We start from the raw sequence: 24,460 nt of genomic DNA, 5'->3' as shown, positions 1-24,460 counted from the left end.
ACCCTGGGCTTTTAAGCATTTTATTGTGAAAGTCTCAATCGGAAGTGGAGTACTGTCTGTCTAACCTAACAGTGATTGTCCAGCGGAGAGCAGGGCGAGGAGTGTTCAGCTTTACTTTCCCCCAGTCTGTCCACTCTTTCTTTGTTGTTGTGTGTCCCTTTTTGAACAGGGGACATTTTTATGTTTACATCTGATAAAAGTTTATCTTTTTTTCATTTACTTGTAACGGACTGTGTACTTCAACGCACGCGGCCACTCTCCAAACTGCAAACGTTAACGTCTCCAGATTTAAACGATGCAAGCGAGCTGACCTGGATTTTACTCTTTTTTTATCCTTTTAATTCTTAAAAATAGAAAATGAGAGGGGATAATGCTTTCCACTTTTTATACTCAGAAGGGTAAGTGACGTGAAATGTGGTCTGTGTATTGTGGTTATTTGATTTAATACCTGAAAGATCGTCTTTAACCAGCGTGGTTTGACCATAAGACCGTTACCCAAAACTGCGAGCTAAATTGGTTTTGTCAAATAGATAAATATTAGTTAGCATTTGAGTAAGTATTAGTTATATACGGCATGCTCCCAAGAGTTGAATTGTTACTTTTAAAATCAGTATTCATCTTTGCAGCCAACAAAGTCGTCAACCGTCCTGCAAACATCATTCTCCGCTTGGTTGTGGGAGTGCTTAACGAGCTATTCAGGTTATATTCTCCTTTAATTATTGCTGAATTACTGAGTAGTTCTTGAGAAGTGAGAGTAGTATGTATGATTCATATTTTAGGCTTCAATCCAAGGAACATGATAACTTTCTGTTTTCATTGGACCTTGTTTTATAAGGTGTGAATCAGAGTTACTGTCCATACCATGGTCTATTGACAACCTTAATAATAACTTGGCGATATTTCGAGGCCAGAGTAACAGATTGGAGGCACAAAATGACTGAATCTGATTAAAAGAAGGATACAAAGGTCCTGCTACAGAACAAATGTTATTGCGTAACCTTGATGAGCCATTAAGTTGTATGACGTGAGATATTGCAATACCGGGATCCACTGATTCCGATCACAACATGAGCTGAAGGTCAATGACCCAAATGTAACGTATTGCTACTGTATGGAAATCTCCTGCAGGTGTTACCAAATGTAGGGAAAACAGTTGAGTTAATGAATAACTGTAACTCAAAGTATTTGAGATGTACTTATGCCCTCAGAGGAATCAACAACTAGACTCTGTTATGTGTTTAAGATGTCCGCGTAACTGGAAAACTGATTTTTATATCACTGAAGCTTTTAATGTGACATGGTGGGATTAATAGACCCTTTCAGCAGAGGGTGTCAACACCAGCTGACAACAAATGTGACCAAATGATAGAACTTGTGATACCAAAGTGGTCCATCAGTCTTTCACCAGCCATGTGAAAAATAATGCCTACGTGAGAGTTTCTGCCCTGGTGGATTGGTCATTTTAAGGCACTTCATCTTGGTGTGTCTCTTTTATGTTGACATTTAGCAAACCCACATTTTTCTTTTATTACAGCCTTCGCTGTCACTGTTACAGGTGAACCACAGTCGTACAATACCTCACCTACGACATGTTGAGTCATGCCATGTTTCTGCGAGGGCGTTTTGTGGTGGTTTTGAAGGTGCAATTAGACTTAATTTGGCTGCCGAGAGATGACGGGGTGTTTAAGCTTCATTGGATCTCTGTCTGGTTTCTGTGAAAATGAGTCAGTGAGTTTCACTAGAAAATACACGGATACCTCTCTGCAGAGTTGACAGCCTCGTAAACACGAGTGAGGTTCATTTTGTTTCCCCCTCTGGCTTTGACAGGTGATATCACGGTGCCTTGCAGTTTCTCTCACTGGCAATAACAACACCTGATCTTAACTGTATGCCACAGGGAGCAGGGAGCAGACTGATTGAGATGTGTTTTCACATGAGACTGTAGATGATATATCTCAGGATAAAAGTTTCAAAGACTCTGTTTGAATACTGTAGATGATCCAAACATAGCTCAAACCAGTGGTTGCAGTCGAGTGCAAATCTCCCTGCACCATAATTATGGACAGTCTACTGATCCGTCTTCCTGCATCTCAGGAAACGCAACTCAAGCCTTCCTGTACGACATACCGCACACAGACAAGCAACACAAGTGGGTCAGTTTTGGAAGCTGCATTGTCATTGCAGGGTCTGGCATTGATGGAGCTGCAGCATTCCAGTCCACACATACATTTTCATTTAGGTCAAACTGAACAAAGGCATCACTTGCAAAACACACTGACCGACTGTCTCTAGTTAAATTTATTCCCCCCTCTCGTGAGGAATGCACTTCATGGAGTTATTATGATCATGAGCTGTCTGTGCGGTGGAATTTTACCATGTCTCCCCTTCTCCACATTCTCGCAGCCTAGTGTGCAACGTGTCCAAGTGGTTTGGTTCCAGTAAACCAGGAGCTGTGAGTGTACAGTGACTGCATTGATGTCTGCTCGGGGAGCGCAAGACAGGGTGAACGCTGCTGCAGAAGTTCACATCAATCTCAGCATTGATAGCTTTTGATAAGGCAGCAAGACCAAACATTGATATCTGAAAATATCGAATACTTTTACAAAGTCATCAGTTTGAGTCTGTTGTCCTGCAAGTGACTGTTTTCCCAATAAACTGTTTTTTTAAAAGCTCCTCTGTAAACCCTTAAATTCATCTGAATATAAAGACAAAAAAAATATCTTTTGCAATGCACTGCATTAGTGCAAAACTGGAGCCCTTGTTTTCAGAATAGCAGAATCTAACCTTTTGGTTTTGGATCAAAAATTGACTGCACTGAACCTTTTCCAATTCATCTGAAAGAACACTAAATTTAATGTGTTGGTGTGACGTTAGCATTTCTGATTTTCAAAGCTATTCAGTTAAAACCAGCAGCTAAAGAGAAGACAGAAATGTCCCTGAGGCTGCCAGAGAAGGGTTGGGTTAGATCCAAACAGACACACAGAAATCTGTCCTTACCTTGTTCCTTCCTTGTTTGCTGCCTTTATTCTTTACTGGATTTATTTTTGGAAGCTGTCTCTGACAGAAGTCTGTCCTTCCTAAACTTCCCTCTGTCTATCTCTCTTTACAAGCAACAGACTGCTCCAGATGTTCAGGAGTAACCATGTCCTCCTGTGCTGCTTTAGAAGTATCCCCTTGACCCTGCTGTGTTTTGTCTGGGCTTGTTTTAAAGTGCAGTGATTGATGAGTAATTTTCGTTCCTTGTCTTTTCTGTTTAGGTTGTTTACAAAAGGAGACGCAAAGGAAATGGCGCTCTGCTAGCACAGCAAGAAGGAGGATAAAAGCATAAACAAAGGCTTACAACTTGAAACCTTTTTGCATTTCTGGATTAATTGAGATCAGATTACGTGATTTCGGTCTTTGTGAGGAAATTCCTGATGCATCTATCAATGGAGGACTGAGGGTGAGCTGACACTTGCCTCCCTCTCAGCATGCTGGCTCTGAGGCTGGAGCAAGGCAGGCGAGGGGGCGGTGAGGTTGACCGCCTGCAGAAAGGGGCCACTGCGGCGTGGCAGGGCCGGCAGTCGGGGAGGCCCTCTATACAAGAGCGGCGCGTTAACATCAGGGAGAAGATCTCTCAGTGGGAAGGTCGCAGTCTGCAGGATGCCGGGGTCAAAGCTCACCCTCCGACTGTATCCAGGAGCCTCTCTGGGGATGTGCTGGGTAACGGGTGTTCCGACGAGGGGTCGAGAGCTGGGCCTCAGGCTAAAGCAAGCCTCTCAAAAGTTAAGAGCTTAGATTTTCGGGAATCCCCATCACCAGCGGGACACTCTGTGGTTGGTAGGAAGTCAGAGCCTCTGCTGAAATCCTCCACTGAAATTTCAACCTCGGGAAATAAACCACTAACAGCACAAAAACATTTAGAGTCTCCCAAAGCCGGGGCTAACACTTCGAACCCTGCAATTAAACAACTCACCGCTAATGGGGACCATAAAACGCAGCGCATCTTGGACATTGACGTAGTTTACAAACCTCTACCTCCATCAAGTGACGACCAAGACGACAACATGCCTGCTGGAAACTTCTACACCTCTCGGGGTTTCTGGCGTAAACTTGAGGGGGACAGACTGCTCTGGGAGAAAGGCAGGGAGTCCTCAACTGGACCTCAGCCGCCTCCTAAACCTCAGCGGACATTCCAGTATCAGGGATCCAAAAACAACAACAACACGGGCCACACCGCTCAGTGGGACAACAGATCCCCTCGCAACGGCCGCTCCACCCTAAGCAGGAGCAGGAGGGTGGCACAACCACCCAGCTTCCCACCTCCTCCATGTCCAGGAGCAACGACCAACGGGCTGTCAAGGCACAAAAAGAACAGGTAAACCAGTGCACGAAAGACAGAGAAAACACACACTTAAACAATTTTCTGGATTTCACAAATAGATCTGAACCACAGACATAAAACCACTCCATCTGTTTCTGGAAAAGGTCGAACAACATCCAGCTCTTCTGAAACACATTTCACTATAACTGTACATGAACTCTGGGTTTTTAGGACAGCTTTGGGGAGGGGTACCTCGTCTAAAGCTGGCTGGGGTCCTGGTGTGATGTCACATGATATTCTGGCAGCATTGTTCTCCATTGTCTGGAAGTGGCCTAGTTCCTCAATAGCTCAAACACTCTCTCTAGCTCACTGTCATCCAGTGACGGCTCAGCAAAACAAAACACAACAGAAGTACCCTCGCTGGACGCAATACCCAACAATAATATTGCTTTACTTTATAAGTGGACAATGACAATAATGTTGCTTTCTGTGATCGTTTCACGGTTGCTGCTGTAAAATTATCTAAACACAGTAGAAGAGCTGTTGAGAAAATGAACAAAGCAACACAAAGCTTCATTTTGTTTAGATCTTGAAAGACGTGTCTGCTGTTTTGTTCCATCTCTACTTGGTTTAAGTGGGGTTTAAAAGAATGGATGACCAGAGGCTGCTCTAATTGTTGACTAAAAAATCACCACATAACCGTCACGATGTCTGATAAAGGGTAAACACCAAATGTGGTTATATTTTATTAAACTGGAGCAGCATTTGGTGTGCTGACTTCATCTTTTCTTTTCATGTAAGTTGCAATTTTCCTGCAGCCAGCACTTTAGGATTTTAATACACATTCTACCTTTTTTGCTTATTAATTGGGTGGACAAATTTAAATCAATGTCTGTATATACTGTGGCTTAGTGTGACAGTATGTCGTCTCAATCAAAAGACCGGAGATGGATTGGTTTCTGCGAGCCAGACACTTACTACTTACCCCAGAACTGTGTAAAGATGGTGAGATTAGTTATTACTGATGGATGCTTTACATTGAAGCCTTTATCTTAAACGCTTTAAAGAGTTTGATTTGATTTCTGGTTGTTGTAACACTCGGAGCGCTACACCTTCAAAGTCAACAATTCTTTTCACACAGCCTGTTTTAAACAGAACTGTAATGTTTTTAATCCTGTTTGAAGATGCTGCTGTGAAAGCAGCAAGCTGCCTCATACTGTTAAGGTCTAGGGCTCTGCAGCCCTACACTACAAACTGTGACACACAGTGGATCAGGCCCAGCATTTACTCTCTCAGCAGTTTGAGCTCCAGTAGCTCTTTTGTTGGAGCGGGCCATACAGGTCAGATTTTACCCCTCATATTTATTAGTGTTCCTGGTTTTCCTTCCGTGGACCACTTTCCGTAGGTACTGACCTGACCTACTGCAGACCAGGAACACCCCATGAGAGCTGCAGTTTTTGAGAAACTCAGACCCAGTCAGGCTAACCATCACAGTTTGGTCTGAACCACAGACGTAAAACTACTCCATCTGTTTCTGGAAAAAGGCAAACAACACTTTTCACCAGTTTTTCCTGCTTTCAATGCATCAACTTAAGGGATATAATGCTCATTTGCTGCCCAGCATAACCCATCCAGTGACAATTGGCTTTATACGGAAAAGTGTTTCCAGAAAAGGCAAAAGTGTTTAAAATAAAGGATTCAATGTAAATATTAGTTTGTAGCTTCTTCGTAGCTTCCTGATCGGGTTGAGCAGGATCGGATTGATTTACAGCGCGTCTAAGTCTCTATGACAACACCACGCTGGGTGACTAAGTTTAGAAGAGAGATCTGTGTTTTTCTCTGCTGAAAACGATTTCTGTGATTGATTTTGTGGTGATGGTGGACACAGGAGCCTAACTATCAGACAGAAAAAGGACAGAAGAGCAGAAGAAAGCTAAACAGAAGAGAGATACGGCCCGAGCTAAAGGCTAAAAGGGCTAAGCTGTTTGGGATTATGTTCATTCCATTTATACATAAAACCACATGAAAGCTTGGTTTTATCTAGTTTTATCTGGTTAAATAATGTTAGATAAAATAAAATAAAAAACATGTATCAAAAAGAGAAGTGTGAGAACTTTGAAGCCGCCTTAACAAGGTCGAATGATCATGAGCTGCCCAAGAGATCATTTTACCCTCCCAGTTTAATAAAGTAAAGTATCATAAAGTACGTTAACAATGACAAGGTATTTAAAGCAGTTAAAGTAATACAACTGTGAGGAAATAAACAGGCTCTTTTAAAGATAAAGTGGCATGAAAAAGAGCTTTTAAGCACAGTAGTTGGTGTAGATAACGTGTTGAGTGTGAAGTGTTATCTGTTAAATCTTTCATCGCTGAGTGCATGCCTGTAGGTTGTCTCTCACCTGCATGTCTGTACAAAGTTAGCATAGCTTTGTTGCCTGGTTTGTTTACCAACTTCAGAGGAAGCCACAAGGTGACATTTACGCTTGTGCTTAATAAAATACCTCCATGGGGATGGGTGTTACATCACAGAGAAAATGATTCACTCTGCTGTCTGTCTGTCTGAGGGGCTGAGCCAGATCATTTGTTTAAAGATAGTCAAGAGATGCTAAAATAAAAAATAACAAATAAAACTTCAGCTCAACTTGTACTGTCCTATATACAGTACAAGTGTTGGAGCTTGCGGAAGCTGTTTTGGTCTTTTTGAAGTTTTTATCCAGTGAGGAAAGCTGCACAGTGACCTAATTTTTCCTGACAGTAGACATTGTCATACTGCCAGCTGCTATCTCTGTCAGAATTCTGTCAGACTCTTTTTTCCTGTTGTGTTTTCTAAAACTGTTGAACCCTATGCTCAGTCATTTCCTCCTCTGACAGTTTATCTCACACTCTCTCTGTCTTGCTGTGTTTGATATAAACAAAAGGAAAGTTGTGGTATTATAATGTCCTAATAGAGTGAATAATAACATGGTGTCTGAGGTCATGCCCCTCTTTTTCACTGCTCCCCTCTCCTTTCCTCTCTCCGTCACAGGAAGTCTTTTGAGTACGAGGATGCAGCCCGTCTGACGGCGAAGCAGGGCACTCTGAGGGAGGAGGCGAGGCACTCGGGCATCTACCATGCTTACTCTGACGACAATATTTATGAGGACATCGTTTGTAAGTTTGTCTCACTGCATCATAAACGAAGGCGGAGCTGTGGGAGGATGACGTGTTGGTCATAGTACTTTGTCTGGCTGTAATCAGGCATTTCAAACCACTAAATATAGCTGTTATGTAGACAAACAGAGGGGGATACAAATGATCAGGTGTCTGTCTTTGGTTTAATTCACATGTGTGACAAAAAAAATCCCACTGAGGAGTAATTTGGAGATATGTTTAGTCATTACAAGGTCCAAAATGATTTTAATGACGCCCCTGCGTGGTTGCGGGTTTTCCTTTCAATAGCCAAAATAAAACCAAATCAATAAACATTGGCTCTGATATGGCCGTTTGTCTTTATTTTCTCTAAGACAAAACAGTTATGAAATGAACTATCCACAGATTAACTTTGATGGATTTATGTTTAAAAGGTTGGTCTCATCAGGAAGATATTAAAATTGTTGAAACCTAAAAAAAATCACATCATAACAAGACATGATACAAATACTCAAAATATAAAATGCTAGATGAATTCTTTCATGAACTGGTGTTAGTGTCTCCAGAGCTTTCAATTTTTCAACCAATTTTTTGTTATAAAATCAAACGTTGGGTTCCGGGAAAAACTAACAGTTCAAACATTTGGGTGTAGGGCAAGGAAAGTTTATTTCTATGGCACATTGTGGCAAGAAGGACATTCAAACAAGACATAAATATATTAATGACAAACTTCAACAAAATGTATTCAAAGAAAAATAGATTCTCCTATTCCTTGACTGACAGGAGCCAGCGTATAAAATCTACTACTGAAGTCGATTGATTTAATGATAAAGGATTAAATGGCATCGATATGAGGTGAAAACACCATCTGTGTTGACATTTATACAACAGACTTTAAATTTGAAAAGCCAATAATGTTTGTGTTTCACCAAATGCAAAAAAGTCTTTTTTATTTGAATTTTCTGAAAGGTTCAGGGATACAGTTCTAAGCTGTTAACTTTACTCCTGTTTTTTTGGTGACATTCACATTAATAGTTGTCTCAGATTAGCCAGTCCCATTGTGTTGTACTGATCCCAGACCCCAAATTTAACTTTGTGATATCAGCGTAACAGTTAAACTGTTAAAAAATGTACCATATCGAGATTACAAAAAGGACTAACATGGTAAAAATATCCAGTCAGCCTGACTCATCCCTTTTTCTCCCAGGTGACGTGACCAGAGACAGCCCTTATGAAGACGTCAAGCTGTCCCCCATGTGTCTCCCTATTCCAAGATCCCAGCTCCCAAAGGTAACGGCAGATATTCTAAATATGTTCCTTACAGTGTAAAAGTTATATCTAGTACCTGCAATCCTGGTCTAATCCTGGAAAAAAGAAATTTTGTTGCTTAATGTGGTGTAACTATCTCAAACTAAGAGACATGTCTTTTCTTCAAGCTGCCTCCTAAACCCCTAACGATGCAGGGATACACTGAAAAAGTGGAGAAGAAGAGGTCTCAAACCATGGTACCATCCAAATCCTCAGCACTTTTAGAAACACCCAAACCAGCCACAGCCCGACGGACAAGCACCCAGAAAACCCAGAAGACGCCTCAGGTAAAGGATAAAATGATGTTTGTCGTCATGTTTTCTTTTTTTAAATATTGACTGATGGTTGAAAAGCAGAGCTGAGTGATGAGTCATGAGTCACGTCAGAGAGAAAAGAAGGGGGCGGAGCTTTGCCGAGCAGGAAGAAGAGGACAGACAGAGATAGTGGCAGAGCAACATGTATGACAGCTTCTTCAGAGTTCAGACATGAATTTAAGTAAAAGACTCATGGCTGTGGAAAGAGTGGGGACAGGCGAGAGCTTTAACGATAAGGTACAGTAAAATGTAAATGTCTTATTCATATACGGTGGTTTTTGAAAGAGAGGACGTGGCAAGGATCAAGTCTTCAAAATACAGGTGGCATTTGTGCTTTGTGCACCAGCAGGTTTAGCAAATGCCAATCATTTCTATCTTTGGATATGTATTCGCTGTTTGTGTGTAACTTTTATACAAGAAATAAATGATCTTACAGGTCCTAGGAGGTGAAACAGCCTGAATCATGATATAAACATTAAATTTAGATTAAAGTTGTATCTTTAAACTACAATTTTCTTAGAGCAAGCATAATGTTTTCCTTCGTCGTTCTGATTGTTGTGTATCCTGTTAAAGGTAACTCTCACTTTCCTGTCTGTGTCTAAGTCAAAAAATAAATGTTGATTTTATTTCATTTGAAAATATCACTATCAAACACTCAGCTCTGCTTTTTAAGGCATAAAAGAGAAAACTACAGGAATGTGTGCGTAAAAAGGCTGAAAATCTGTAATATAATTATGTATTTAGTGGCTGTTACATCATGAGTCCCTATAATCATGATTCTATAATGGCTGTGAAATTACCGGGCTAAAAAGTACCTGTGTTTGCTCTTCTGCGTAGTACGTCAACAAGATCGAGACCATCTTTGACGACAAGCGAGGGAGGAAACGAGTTAAGAACCAGGGATTCTCAGTGCGAGGTAACACTTACACACATTCACACACACTGTCTGTCACAGATACCCTCATGCCCCTCGCATCATCACTTGAATAAGATTATGTTTAGCCTCTCGGTGGAAATACCCGCTTTTGATGATAACCAGGCCAGCTGCAGCCAGAAAAGCCACCGATTATGAAACAAAGGCTGACTGTCTGCATCTGGTTATGGTTTTTTAAGTTTGTTCCATTTCTCTGCCTCTCTCTGATCGCTCTCTGCTCTGATTCACATCAACAGAAGAGACCAGCGGGACAGAGAGCGACCCGGAGGACAACACCAAAGGTATCACCTGTGAAACACACACACAGCCTTATCACGGATAAAACCATAGCTTATTGTTTGACGCTATCAGTGTCAGCATCATAAAAAGAAATATCCCCAGAATCTGTGACGAATTTATTGGTGCCGGGAAACTTATTATCTAACTTCACAGCTAGTTCATGCCAGCTAGGTTACATAAGTCTGCTCAGTCAAGTGACATACCACAATGATGGGGCCTTAATGCATCTTATTAAACAAGACAGAGATATCAAACAAGTGTGGTAATATCATAATTTGTTTGGAGTCATTTGAAACGCCCCATTCTTCATGGTTTAGCTGCTTGAACACAAAGACAAGTTGTTACTCCTCTGTTAGGAGATTTATATTAAGATTAAAGACTGAAGTTCAGGCAAAAAAACTACTTTTTGATCAGGAAAGATAGAGAGAAGCCTTTTAATTATGTTCCAACATATATTGAGGATATTTGCAAGCTGTTTTGGGAGGCTGTTAGGTCGTTTAATCAGCTGCCACAAATCTCTGCATGGTAGCTATTAATGGCAAATATTTCCTAAAGACATATTTAACAGTTTCACAGAACACAGTAATCATAATAAGAGGTGAATCATTGAGTTTAGTGCTTCAACCGTAAAGCTAACATGCTCATTCTGCATGCTTATGTTATAGAGGGGTTATCAGTGTATGTCATCATAAAGATGCACATGCACCTAAAGCAGCGTTTAGTTTCATTCATTCAGATGAATTAACATTTTTTAAACACTAAATTCAACCTGTTTGCACGCAGCATAAAACTCTACGGTTGTTCTTTGGGAAGTTTTTAGAAACGTATCTATACAACAGAGGTAATCTGAGTCAATCAAGTTTTGACCGTCACAGAGCAACCAGTGTTTTGGAGTGAATAGCGACCATGCTAACTGGTGACTCTCAGCCTACAGTATCAGTGATTAACGGCCGAGAGTCGCCAGTTAAAAGGGTCACACTTTACACTGAAACACCAGCGATGTCTACAGGTAGATAGTTGAATGCGCCGTCTTTATCTGATTTGGTGCAGTTCTCTGGATATAGTTTTCTGGTTCTTTTATTATGAACCAGGTCAGTGTCAGGAGTCTGCATGCTCTTTTTGTTCTGGGAGGGTTTCTGATTTATTGACACATGTTTACGTCCTGGTTTGTCACAGTCTGGTAAGTGTCCAAGGATAATGCAGTCATGAGCACCGCGTCACAGTAGTTATTTAAATTGCTCTCTGGGTACACGCAGTATTTCTCCACCAAAACGTCTGTCCACCTAATATCTGTCCACTTGCTGATTCCTTCTGTCTACTCACTGCTATTTCACAAACCTGGGAGCTGTTTACCATCTGTTAAGGTGATGATATTTAGTTTAAAAATGTGTGTTTTTGGAGTATAATGGTTGACAAGCCATCATACTCCGCAGTGCTTCTGCACCCAAGTTGCACACGCATCCGGGTTGTTGATAAATAATCCCTCTATAAATCTATAAGAAACTATTTTCACCAAGCTCAAATGAGTTTCATGAGCTATGTGGTCTCTTGTGATAAAGCTTGGTACTCTACGCTGAAAGTAAAGCTGTATTCTTTGACCATCATTTGACTTCACAATAACACTTTGTACTGGAGTTTAAAATGTCTCCTAATGCTTTGAGCTGAATGTGATATGTCCCAGGACAATCATAATCCTGTAGTCATTGTGTCATTCTCCAGCAGGCTCCAAGAGATCAGTTTACAGACAGTCCACACTGAAACGCAGACCAGGCTACCGCACCCTGGAGAGAGACCTGATCCAGCTGCAGCAGCAGCAGCTCTTCCAGATCTTCGTGGTGGTTTCGCTGAGAAAAGGATCAACGGGAAACACCTACTCCCCTGAAATCACGCAGCAGTTCCCCAAAATGGTAAGAAGGATTTTTTAATAAGACTTCACCCTCCTTTAAGGACATCACTGCTGTTACATAACCATCCTTGAACTGAGTGGTTTTTGTGTGAGGAGGACAATTTGTACAAAAATATAATCTTGTTTGTCAAATTTAATAGGGATGATACTTATGATTCACTCAGGGGAGTAACACAACTTCACATCAGTCTAGAGCTTTTGTGTTTTTCCACATTTTATCATGAAAGATACAGTGTTGGACTTCTGTTAAAACTGACTGTGTAAAAATACTCAGGATAAGTAAATCTTACAGAAGTATTGTTCTTGATGCTCACACCTTATTGTTTCTATTAAATAGTCTTTAATTAAGCTTTGGTCTTTCTGTAACTGGACCCTCCTCTTTTCCAGTTTGAGAAGTCTTCCCGGCTCTCCAGAGAGGCTGAGGATCAGCTGAGGGTGATCCCCAAGTTCTGCTTTCCTGATTCACAGGACTGGAAACCCTCAGCCCACATGCCAAGGTCTGCACACGCATCTCAGTAATGTTTCAACTTCTCTCCAGCAGTTTGTAAAGTCCCTGTGAAGTGAAACACACTGAAGTGAACAAATATCGCTTGCAGAATCATAGATTTGTATTTTATTTTGTCGGCAACAAGTTGAAGATAAATTTACTTTTTACTTTTTACTCAGGAAATCATCATGATGACTGATACTTTTTGGTTTAGAAAGCATGGTTTGTCCTTTGTAAGAGAAAACTACTCACAAATTTACAGAACAAAAGGATTAGGCGCACATGAGGCATCACTTAGTCCAAAATAAGCACAGACAGAAAGTTCCTTAAGTGAAGTCTAAGCACCACATAATGGGTTTCTGTTAGTTTGTCATTCTGAGTGATACAGAGGATAAATGTTCACACTCACAAAATCATGGGGTGCATTTTAAAAAACAGCAGTAAGGAAAATAAAGATTGCTCAAAGCTTGATAATCAAAAATGTGTCTTATCAGAAACATTGTAATTATCTACTTTCTATCCTGAGTGAAGTCATTTTACTTAAGTTAGTTTCTTACTACAGTTTCCTGACTCTAAATTTATATCCTCAGCTGTTAGATGTTACCCTTAAACTGAATTCCCCACAGGGTTGATTTTCACTCATCTAATTAGACGTCTGAGTACTAAGCAGCACTGAGTCTTCCTCTTTTTCTTTGTTTGCTTCATTGTGTAATGTGGTTACTGTCATCATATGTATTGCCCAATAACTTTAAAGTGTTTTTAAGATTTGAAAATCCTTTTTGTTAGTTTTACACCAAACATTCTGTGTCTTTTGAAAAGTTTTTAAAATAGCTAACTCAAAATGACAACAGTGTAATCATAATCTGCTGTGTTTACAGTGAGACCTTCTCCTTTGTCCTGACCGGAGAGGACGGCAGCCGCTGGTTTTGTTACTGTCGTAAGATCCTGGTGAGTGTGGATGTGTTGACATTTGCATCTGAATCACTGACTCAAGTGCTTTGTCTGTGTGCGTGTGTGAATTTGTGTGTGTGTTATGATCCCGCCATGTGCTTACACAACATCTCAGAGGAGATGTGAATCAGTACATGTGAATCACAGACCATAAACCACTTCTGAATCAGTGACTGAGTGCAAGAAGAATTTTCCCCTTTCTTTTGCCTCACAGGGAGAGCTGCTGCTCCTCCAGCTAAGACACTTTGAAATAACTTCACTTTAGTTACAATTCTTATGTGTGTGTCTTTTTTGAGTCTATATCTTTGTTAACACCATTTGGCTCTGTTTTAGCTGTCTGTAACTTAGTGCTTATCTTCAGTGTTGGCTGGTGTGCAAAGACTAATGAGATAAGTTAGTGAATGAGTTCACTGAAGTCATAAAAATAGACTCTAGATGCAAACATCCATCTCACTTGTTCTAACAGGCATAATTTAAAGTATTCAGCACATATCCAACCCTCCTCAGTATTAAAATGGTGCAGGATCTCTACCCAAGTGAACCCAAAGAAGCTGTTTAGTCTTTTGAGTATTCATAGGTGTGTTTTGGGTGTTCCTGTCAGTATTATAAATCAAGTGAAAGTGTATTGAGGAAACGCCTGTGTAGGTTTAAATCACTTTCTGCATGATTTGTTGTAAACAGTAGAACTATACTAAAGGTTTTTGTTGATTAATGCTGTAATCAAGGGGTTTCCAAACTTTTCACAGCCCATGCACCTTCAGACATTTGAACTCAAGTCATGTACCCCCGACTCTCACGTACCTATAGCAGCTACAAAAAAAAAGTCTATGAGCCTGCCGCCACCCCTCCTGCCACATTTAGCATGCATAACACACAAATAGAATCTGCTTAAGTTAACTATTTCTCACAAAAAAAAGATTTATTTCCCAGTATTTTAAGTGAGAAACACCAGTGATGAACTTGAAGCTATTAAGTCCAAATTCACCACAGCTTTAAAGAGAAAGGTGCCTGACTAAACCAAGCGGCAACCTCCCATCTAAAAAAAATGAGATAACATGGAAGTGCTAAAAATCTGCAGTTTCTCAAGTGTCCACTTGAGGCTGGCTCAATGAACCTATTTAGAATCTGTTTCAAAAAATGTCTCTTGTCTAAATCACAAATTTTACTATCAGCAAACTGATTCGGCAGTTTGGAGGATATTAAGATTGCAAGCTCGCCCAATAAGAAGCACAGCTCAGCTCACGTGACTGACAGGTGCCCTGTAGCACCATATAAGCCCTTGCCACTTCCAATATGGCCACAATAGCCAATGTGGTTCATGTCGGGGAGACTATGTCCATTAATTATACTGTCTGTTGACTAAACATAAAGCATTTTTCTATACCTTTTTAATTTTTTTGTTTAAATTTTATTAGTTTATTTGACAGGGACCATCCAAAACAAAGTAACTGTAAAGCCAGAGTCAGCTATAGAGCTAATTTTCATATGTGGTCCCTGAGCAGGAAAATGTAAAAGAACACTCAATACATTTGATAAAGCAAGCGTACTACCATTTAGAACAATACATACTTAACACCAGTCCATCAGTAATAACAGCACATTTGATATTACTTTCCATTGTCCCTTGTTGATGCATTCAGGGGACTAAATCCGTGATCTCATGATTGTTTTGGCTTGTGCTATAATTTGAGTGTACTTTTAAAAACACTGAGGCTTGTACTGTCTCTAATGTGGGTTGGAAGAAAAAACTATGAGAATCTTGGACAATCCAAGCTCCAGCCTCTGTGCAAAAACTTCAGGCCTTCATCAGAGCTAACAGTACAAACATTTGCCAGTTTAAACTTTAACTACTGAAACAGCTGGTTAAAACCTGACAGGTATTCAAGGGCCAGCATGATAAATAACAATAAATAATAAATAATAAAAATTATATAAAAATTTATTCTGAAAACTAAAAATAAGCAGGTAGTTTTCAAATCCCTTTTTTTGTTTATCATGTACCCGCTGTGTCACTTTGTGTACCCCTGGGGGTATGAGTACCATTGTTTGTGAGTCACTGCTGTAATCTATCTCAAAATTGCAGTACAGCAACAGAACACCTGACCACACCTCGTCTTAGGAACAATCACCTGTTGCTGCTCCGACAGACTCAGAAAAAATCCACCTGTCTGTCTAATGCTTAATATTCTTTTCTATATTTTTTGTCAAAGCTATCTTTTTCTCGTTACCTGTTCCCTAACGTTTGAACCTGTTTGTCTTTTCAGCCCAGTGGAAAGGGGAAGAGGCTTCCAGAGGTGCACTGTATTGTCAGCAAGCTGGGCTGTTTCAACCTGTTTGCCAAGGTAAGGCAGCTGTACAATACATCTGCTCCCCCTGTGTCTGCTGATAGAGGCCTTTGTAGAGACATGAAAAGAGCAGGAGTTTCTGGAGTTCAGTGCTAATCCTCTTGAAGTGTATTACAGCTGCCGCCTTAAAACTTGTTGTTTGTGTTTTGATTAAGTGAAGCTGCACTAAAAGATAATCCCGAGCAAACCTCAGGCATGTTTTACAAAAGGAAAAAAAGAAATTGTATGCATGTGGATGTGTCCTGCCTGTTTTCCAGTTTGCTGAGGGAAATATACAAACAGTTAAGTGTGAAAGTGATCGCCTGGAAAACGACATTAACATGCAGAGCTGCATCTTGCCACGGTTGATTTGTTTAGAGTTTAATCAGCATTGGTTCCTTCAGGACACAAACATTGATTTGTCTCCTTCTGTCTGTCCAGATTCTGGAGGAGGTGGAGAGGCGTAGAGAGATTTCCCCTGCGCTGGTTTATCCTTTTATGCGTAGCGTGATGGAGGCCCCGTTTCCAGCCCCTGGTCGCACAGTCACAGTGAAAAGCTTCCTCCCTGGCTCAGGGAATGAGGTAACCCTGAAACCAAAAGAGGAAATGTTAATTAGTGGTTCTGTTCCTCCTAGCTCCTCCTTTCTGCAGAGCTGGAGTGACTCAGACTGTGAGGTTATCTGTGTAAACAATACGCAAAGCTGTTTCAGCTTAGGAGAGTTCACTTTGCATGGCTATATATACTTTAGCAGTCCACAATGATCAGTTAAATGAGTCAGATAAGTGGAGAGAGGACTCCTCCCTTAGCGGGAAATGTTACAAACTCATTACTCTCTCGAGTTTCAGCACTAAATCCTTTTTTATAAACATTAAAATGAATTTCTTGAGAGTGTGTTGAGCTTGATTTACAGGCTTTACAAGTGTTGGCCAACCGCTGTAAAGAAAAATGAGCTCCTACATTATATTGACACAGCAGTCTGACTCCATGTGCTCTTTTCTCATCGCCAGGTTTTGACTTTATGTCGACCGGTGGACTCCAGACTGGAGCATGTGGACTTTGACAGTCTGCTGCAGTGTCTCGGTGTCGGGAAACTCCTGCAGGTGTTTGCCTCCATTCTGCTGGAGAGGAGGGTCATCTTCGTCGCTGACAAACTCAGGTACTGTCGTGGTCACAGAAACACACTGCAGAGACACATGAGTAGAGGGGTGATAGAATATTGGTAATGCGATGCATGAAATAGTTAGTGCAGTGATGAAACGCATAAAAGTTCAACTAATATTAGTAAATCTACCCCTTTATCTCCTTCATGTACAATCCAATCCAAGCACTTTAAAAAAAGATACTGTTGGCCAAAGTGCTGTACAGAGAAATTAAATAATAGAATACAATACATGGCTAACAAGAGACATGTAAAATACAAAAACAATTAGGTTTTTTTTTTATTTGATTCTTCATTTAATCAGCCCTAATAGTTAAAAATAATGAATTGGTTGAATGAACTTAACTCTTTAAATGCCAGTGTCAAATGAAACACTGTTTTTTAAAATGGAAGACAAAAAAAAATCATACGTGTGTTGATGTCAGTTTTTTTAATGAATTATTACAACCTTAAAGTTATTAATGCTGAGTAAAGACTTGTTACTTTCTATGCAGGAGCTTGTCACAGCCTTCAGTGGTATTATGTTGTACCTATTCCCTGCTCTAAATTCTACCAATGGTTTTAAATCTTAAGGATTAAGACAACCTGAGGATGAGGTTATCTGTGACATAAGGAGGAGACTGGCTCCTATAGATGTAGCTGATGCCTTATTAACCACAGGCTGTGGTCCAGTGTAATAAATACGTGTGCACCTTTGACCCACTGTAAGCCATGGTGATATTAGAAAGGCAAGTCAAGGCTGGTTTATTTATTCAGCCCAATATCATGGACAGTGTCTCAAAGGGCTCCATCCAGCCAGAAGAATAACAGGATTTAACCCAGCCCAAAGAAATTACCAACCCTTCAAGACCAACAAAAAAACCCACTTTTATAGGCTGGCTTTTATGTGATGCCGTCTTTCGTCTTTCATTCTTTCATTCTTTCATTTTTTGCTCTCTTATTTATTTATTTATTTATTTATTTATTCTTATTTTTCGTTTATCTATCATCATTATTCTGTTCATATTTATCTTTCATTTTTTTTATATTTATATTTGATGTTTGTAACTGTCTTTTATTGCACTTTCCATTGCCTTTTCCTCCTTTATCTCACTGAGTTTATGTTTTAGCTTTTATCCCAGTCCTCGTGGTCTCATTTTACGTTGTATGGTTCCTGTATTGTCTGGGTCCCTGACTATGCTTCCTGTTGCCCTCATACATGATGTCTTTCTCCACAAGTGCGTCTTGAACTGTGTGTTTTGTTTTTGTGCTTGGTTTTATTTATTTATTTTTATTTATTTTTTGTATGTGTGCTTATGTTTATGTTTATGTTAAAGCACTTTGTAAACTTGTGTTTTTAAAAGGTGCTATATAAATAAAGTTATTATTATTATTATTATTAACAAACTGGATCATTAAAAGAGGAATGAGAGGGATTTGTTGGTTGAAGGCAGGGAGTGGTATTAGTGAGGACAAAGCAGTAAATTCTGGTAAACAAAACATTATTTCTTTTTGTCTCTGTCATGGCGGTTAGGTTGTAAACCGCAAATAACACCTACACGCAACCCTGCCTACTCTGGATTTTGTGTGAATTCAGCTGATGCCACAATTCCTCCAGTGCAATGTGGACTCAGACACAAGAGGCAAAAACATAACTCTGTCAACTTGTTTTCTTCAGGGCCACATGCAGTCAACTTCTTCTGTTGTTAGTTTGGGTCTGCATGCTTAATTCCTAAAAATTTAAACACAGAACTGTCTGTGTGTAAATCTAGAGACTCAGCGTTCTGTGTGACCATATCCTGCTTTCATGAAAATCCTCCTCTTTATTCTGATAATTAAGGACTTTGACTTGTTAATTAGGCAGGTTACAGAGGCTAATTTTCAAGATGACCAAGGAAAGTATTACAATCAGCAGAGTGGAGGCTGAGCCGAGGCTGGGATTAAAAGATTGAGATGGAGTCAGCAGAATGAAGAGACATTTTTGAGCCACAAAGTCTTGAATTGATTAAAAAGGTTATTATAAATCCAGTCATAAAGAAGTTCAAATGTCAAAGAAGTTTGTGTTAAAAATAGAAAGGTCAGACGAGGACTTTTTATTTTCAAAACAGTCTACTCAGAGCAATTTTAATGAAAGACAACCTCTGAGAAATGTGATGAATGACTCATCACTTTTTAAATCAGGAGGATAATAGGCAGGGAATAAAAGACAGATGTGCTGTGGAGAAAACGCTGAGGTCGACAGAACGTTTCCCAAAAGTCCAGGAAGATTATTATTCCTGAAATCCAGCAGCTGAATGGAAGTGGTTGAAGTATTTCCAAGTGTTGTGACCACATCATGTCCATGCAGCTATGATTTATGAATATGTGTGTGTGTTTCATTAAATCAATGTGAGGACACTGTAAGGTGTGTGTTTAACCTTCTCCCCCCTCCCTCCTTCACCGCAGTGTGTTGTCCCGGTGTGGTCATGCAGTGCTGGCGCTGCTCTATCCCTTCACCTGGCAGCACACCTTCGTACCTGTGCTTCCAGCCAGCATGCTGGACATCAGCTGCTCCCCCACGCCGTTCCTCATCGGGGTGCTTGCACCGTGCCTGCCAGAGCTGATGGAGCTTCCTATAGAGGAGGTAAATCAGAATCCAGAAGTACACATTTTTATTTGGTTACCTTTCATATTTTATTCTTAGACACTTTTTTTTTCTTTTTTGGTAAATTAAGATATCCTACATATTTATATTTGTCAGTAGATATTCTTTAAATGAACACTCCACTTCTTCCACACTGTGAAATTTAACAGTTGCAACTTTGTTTTTTCATGTGCAGTGTTTCCTGCAGCAGTCATTTAACTCTCATTAACACAGTTTGTGTTTGAACAACATGGCACTATCTCTAAGTGTGATAACCAGTATTTTAATTAGTAACAGGTGTAAATGATGGATTTATAATCACAAGTTTAATAAGTTAATGTCCCCTGTTTTTTTTCTATTACTCGATCCCCCTGCTTGTTTTTACAAGTGAATTCCCCCTAACCATGAGTCAATAGATCTTATCTTATCTTTGTTATCCTCTACAGTAGCTCCCACTTTGTGTATCATCCTGAGGACACTCAGCTCAGGCTCACCTCATGTTTGTCTAACCCTTGTTGCGAAATAGCGCTCTGACTAACTGTCATTCTTTCCCCTCTGTGTCCTCCCAGGTGCTCATAGTGGATCTGTGTGCAGACAAGTTTGTCGTTCAGGTGTGTACTCAGAGCAGTGTGCAGCGGGAATGATGGGTGTGGTCGCGGTGGGGTGGATGGCTTTGCCCACACTTGTTTCTCGTTTGCATTCAGAATGTTTGGAGGGTGACAGAGCATTTTATGTAACAAAGGCACTGCACATATCAAATCACACATCACACTCTGATAGGAAGGCAGTCTAACTGAACTTGTGTGTGTTTGGAGAGGGTTGTGTCCCTATGAAGTCTGTCTTCACCTCACCTGGTTCCTGTTTGGTATTTACTTACGTAGGGTTTGTCTTTATTTTGTCTCTGAAAGTTCCAGTACTTTCAAACCTGGGCTCTTTTTTTAACATTTCCAGGTTTGAAATGAGTAATTTGTTTAAAAAACTTTGGATTGCTTCAGTGGATGAATGCAGCTGCAGCTTGGAGATGGGCTGAAATGTTTTGGAGCATGATCACTAAGAGTTTGTTTTGCCACTGAAAGACTTTGACTCTCAATCAAAATGTCCAACAACTTTACAGAAATCATCTCCGCAGACACAGACTTTTGTTGAGGACAGATCCTCCTTAACTGGAAACAGCTGTACTCTCTTTTTAAAGCCTCGAGACTCCAAAAACTGTAATTTCACACAGTTGCTGGTGCACTGCTGGCTGGACTGGTTAGTCTGTTTCTGTTGTCCTGGATCCAGACTAACCTTTAAAGCGACAGTCAAACAATAAGACTCAAAAAAGAGCTTCAAGAAAGTTATGAGAGTGCTGTTTCCTGTTAAAAAAGATTTAAACGTCACTAAAAGGTCATCATTGTGAGGATCCACCTTAAAATAATGAGTCACTTTGAAAAGCTAAAGCAAACACTTTTATTAGATTTACTGTCTTTTGGTTCATTTGCTCCAAAACGTTTCTTTGCAGACATAACAGAAACTCACAGTCTAGCAGGAGTCACAGTCACGATGTACCATTAAGACCAATGAGAGATGTAAAAATAGAATCCAGCTTCATAAGATACTGATATTCCTCAGGCTGAGTAAAAACGTGTACAGTATACCTCGAGTGCTGCATGTGACTGTTGTTGCTCTGATGTGTGACAGCTTGGAGATGAAGATTGCATCCTGCCCAGTAAACTGCAGGCTGCTCTGCAGCAGATCCTGGAGGAGAGAGAAGAGATCCTGAGACAGGATGATGGAGACAGATACGGAGGTTTGTGTGACAGATTATCAAATACACTAAACAAAAATAAATGCAGCATCATCAGTCCCTAATTATAGAGCGGTAAGAATCACTACAGTCTATCGTTACAGGATAGAGCTCTGTTGTATTTCCTGTTTTATGATGAATAATTTGGGATCCTGTGTAATCACTGCAGCATCAGCTTTTGCTCCCTGTAGAAAATCTGGATCTGTCTCCACTCGAGGAGATCTGCAGTTTGTGCGACACAGACAGTTTAATAGGTCTCAGACTTTTCTAGGGCTCAAAGAAAACATGTGCCTGTTATGTAAGGGATAACAGACAGTAAATCAGAAATCTGTTGAATCCTTGCTGTTTGGTAATCAGGAGAAAAAAACGATAAATGATGTTATTATAAAGCTGCGGTAAACTTTTTTAAATTGATGTTTTTACTTTTCTGTGTTCTGCAGGTCAGCAGGCTGACCTCAGCTCTCTGGTGTCGGAGGGTTTCGTGCGGTTCTTCGTGGAGCTGGTGGGTCACTATCCTCTCCACATGGTCGAGTCTTCCAACGGGAGCAGGGAGCTGCAGCGGGACAGCTTCCGCAAATCTCACCCCTCACGGGGAGTCCGCCAGTTCCTGCAGCTCTTCATGGAAACACAGATGTTTGCCGGGTTCATTCAGGACAAAGAGCTGCGAAAGGGAGTCGGGAGAGGTGAGTGGTGATGTAGCAGAGGAAGGTCGATTGTCTACTCTCTTTTCCTCTCATTTCTCACATTTCCTTAAAAAAAAACAAGGATGAGCCTTAAGAAAATCGCAATGTTGATTTTACTGTGAAACCTATTATTTGCAAAATAAAAGTCAAGTTTCATAAAAGTTGGAGATCTGAAGTTGGCATGTCCTTGAAGTAATCCACTGAACAATACGGTCTGTGTTACCAAATGCACTTGAGGGGAAAACAGAATTTCAGCAGCAGGGTTAAAAACATTCCCTTGGGCATACAATCATGAGAAGAATGAAACCTTTTCCTTAAGAACAGATAATATTTTTCACTGCTTGATAAAAGAATATTTCATCTTTCTCTCAGGTCTCTTTGAGTTCAGAGTGGCCGAGTATCTGGATACGTACCCCGAGTCAGAGCCAAGTGGTGTGAACAAGTTCCTTAAAGGACTGGGTAAGCAGTGCTCTGTCTCAAAGTTTTTGCTACAGAGGCTAAAAAACAACTGTTAACTCTTTTATCTTTCTGTGTTTTGTTTTTTTTAAGGAAACAAGATGAAGCTCCTGCAGATTAAATGAAATCAGCCTGAATTTGATGAAAGACTTTGTTATGAATCACCTGCTGCTGCTGAACTTGCTGAGGCATCGAGTGTGGATGAGTGGTTTGGATACGAGGGGACCCCGCTCACCTTTTTTGTATCCTGTTTTAAAAGTAGTGCACTTCCTCTTGGACTAGAACTCCAGAACTGGAAAAAAAAAAGTTTACTTTCAGCCATTGTTTAATGAAGCCTTGAGAACGCGTCTGCAAAAAGCACAGAGGACATTCCTGAACCTCATCCTGCTCAGTGTGTGGGTTTACTCATTCTGTTTAAGACATTTAACGGCAAAACTAAAAATCATCTCCTTCATAATGTCTGTAACTCTGCCACATTTCAAACCTGTAAATACCTGACTAAAATAATGTACACGGTTCCAACCTGATGCATTTGTTATACATGTTAATGTAAATTCCTTTGTACGTTGACTTCATCTCAGCACAGATTAAATATTTTGTTTACTGTTTGTGTTTTTTAGGTTATCCACAGTGTTTGAATCACAGTTAAACCCTTTTTCTGTCATAATGAGAACATTCGTTTTTACCTTTTGTCCGGGACTTCCTGTTAACTGGAGCTGTAAATAGTTTTTGAAAAGTTTTGCACAGTTTTGAGAACCAGTGTACAGTATTTGGAGTATTTTTATACTGAAGCATGACATTGCATTCATAGATGACTTTTTAAATAAATGGGTTCCCATGGACAGTAGTTCACGTGTTGACAGAGTTATTTATGACACTATTGTTCCAGTTAGGGCTGTACTCTGACCCCACATAACTAGAGCAGCACACGAGATTTGGCACTTAATGTGGGAAGCAATAACTGAAGATTGTATGAGACAAGTTTCTATTTTAGGGTATTGAAGTCTGTGATTAGCTTATTTTCAACGTTTCCAGTGTCCAAGTCACTCAGAAGGAATGAAGCTTTTTTTTCTTTCAGTAATTACTCATATTCAGGTTGTCTTGTAGAAAAAAAAGAGTGCAAAAGTCAAATCAAACATTTTAGATGTTTAGTTCTTCCTTTCAGTTGCTGTTAGGTTCAGTTGCTTGCTACAGAATTGAAAATTGTGGTTGTAGCTCTGGGAGAAAACACTTTGCCCTGATTTGTTTAGAGGGCAATAATCAATGAATTTAAGAATATGTAAGTACAGCAGTATCTGATACATTTTGGAAGATTGTCCCACAGCTAGTTAATCAACAGCCTGTTTTTAAAATAAATGGAATGAATGGATGGATGGATGAATTTATTTCGTTCATGTAGACGAAAACTTAAACAGTGAGTAATACAAATAAATGATAATCAGGAAAAACTGAAAACAAAACAAGACAATCACTTAGTTTCTCAGTTTACATGAGCGAAGAGGAGCAGGAAGAAGTCTCAATTTATTTAATCCAACCCTGTTAATTATGACACTGTCTTTTGTTGTCTATTTTAAACATATACAGTGGATATACAATGTATCATTTATACAGAAAAATACACTCATAGCCATGTCTTCTTCACAGATGTATTTACCATACCCTGTAAAAATTTGTTACAACAACAAGCTAACACCTTGTGATATTTATCCACTAGCATACTTCTGGAGAATCATTTCTTTATGCCTCTTTTTAAACAAGCCTTTACTTGAAATTTGTTTTAGCTCTGCTCTCAGTCTGTACCACAGTTCAACTCCATGAACAGTGATACAGAAACTTTT

The 24,460-nt window shown here is 40.0% G+C and overlaps 1 protein-coding gene across 2 annotated transcripts; it reads left to right on the top strand.

Annotated features, from left to right (window-relative positions):
* Positions 1 to 45: 45 nt before the first annotated feature.
* dennd2c (DENN/MADD domain containing 2C) lies at positions 46 to 23,456 on the top strand. Of its 2 annotated transcripts, none has more exons than XM_074682183.1 (19): positions 46 to 398; positions 3,258 to 4,357; positions 7,329 to 7,453; positions 8,640 to 8,722; positions 8,869 to 9,027; positions 9,892 to 9,970; positions 10,225 to 10,269; positions 11,990 to 12,174; positions 12,561 to 12,670; positions 13,539 to 13,608; positions 15,876 to 15,953; positions 16,377 to 16,517; positions 16,944 to 17,092; positions 19,520 to 19,697; positions 20,267 to 20,308; positions 21,378 to 21,486; positions 21,924 to 22,166; positions 22,539 to 22,625; positions 22,716 to 23,456. In XM_074682183.1, exons 2-19 carry the CDS (start codon positions 3,471 to 3,473, stop codon positions 22,745 to 22,747), a joined length of 2,802 nt encoding a protein of 933 aa, XP_074538284.1. In that variant the 5' UTR covers positions 46 to 398; positions 3,258 to 3,470; the 3' UTR covers positions 22,748 to 23,456. The 2 variants fall into 2 exon arrangements, with proteins under 2 accessions (XP_074538284.1, XP_074538283.1); XM_074682182.1 differs by having other exon boundaries at positions 11,987 to 12,174.
* The last annotated feature ends 1,004 nt before the right edge of the window (positions 23,457 to 24,460 follow it).

The sequence above is a fragment of the Halichoeres trimaculatus genome, unplaced genomic scaffold, assembly GCF_033239565.1.
Source record: "Halichoeres trimaculatus isolate MK-OKI-2021-1 unplaced genomic scaffold, fHalTri1.1 fHalTri1_scaffold_11, whole genome shotgun sequence".
NCBI lineage: Eukaryota > Metazoa > Chordata > Actinopteri > Labriformes > Labridae > Halichoeres > Halichoeres trimaculatus.
The sequence above is the reverse complement of the archived record's forward strand: the minus strand, read 5'-3'. Positions and strand labels throughout refer to the sequence as shown.

Bases quoted from the DNA above. Each gene is read 5' to 3' on its own strand.
- dennd2c (XM_074682182.1), top strand. From the start codon at position 3,471: ATGCTGGCTCTGAGGCTGGAGCAAGGCAGGCGAGGGGGCGGTGAGGTT. The intron at 9,971-10,224 runs GTAACACTTACA...TCACATCAACAG, and splicing joins CCAGGGATTCTCAGTGCGAG to AAGAGACCAGCGGGACAGAG. The intron at 17,093-19,519 runs GTACTGTCGTGG...CCTTCACCGCAG, and splicing joins TTCGTCGCTGACAAACTCAG to TGTGTTGTCCCGGTGTGGTC.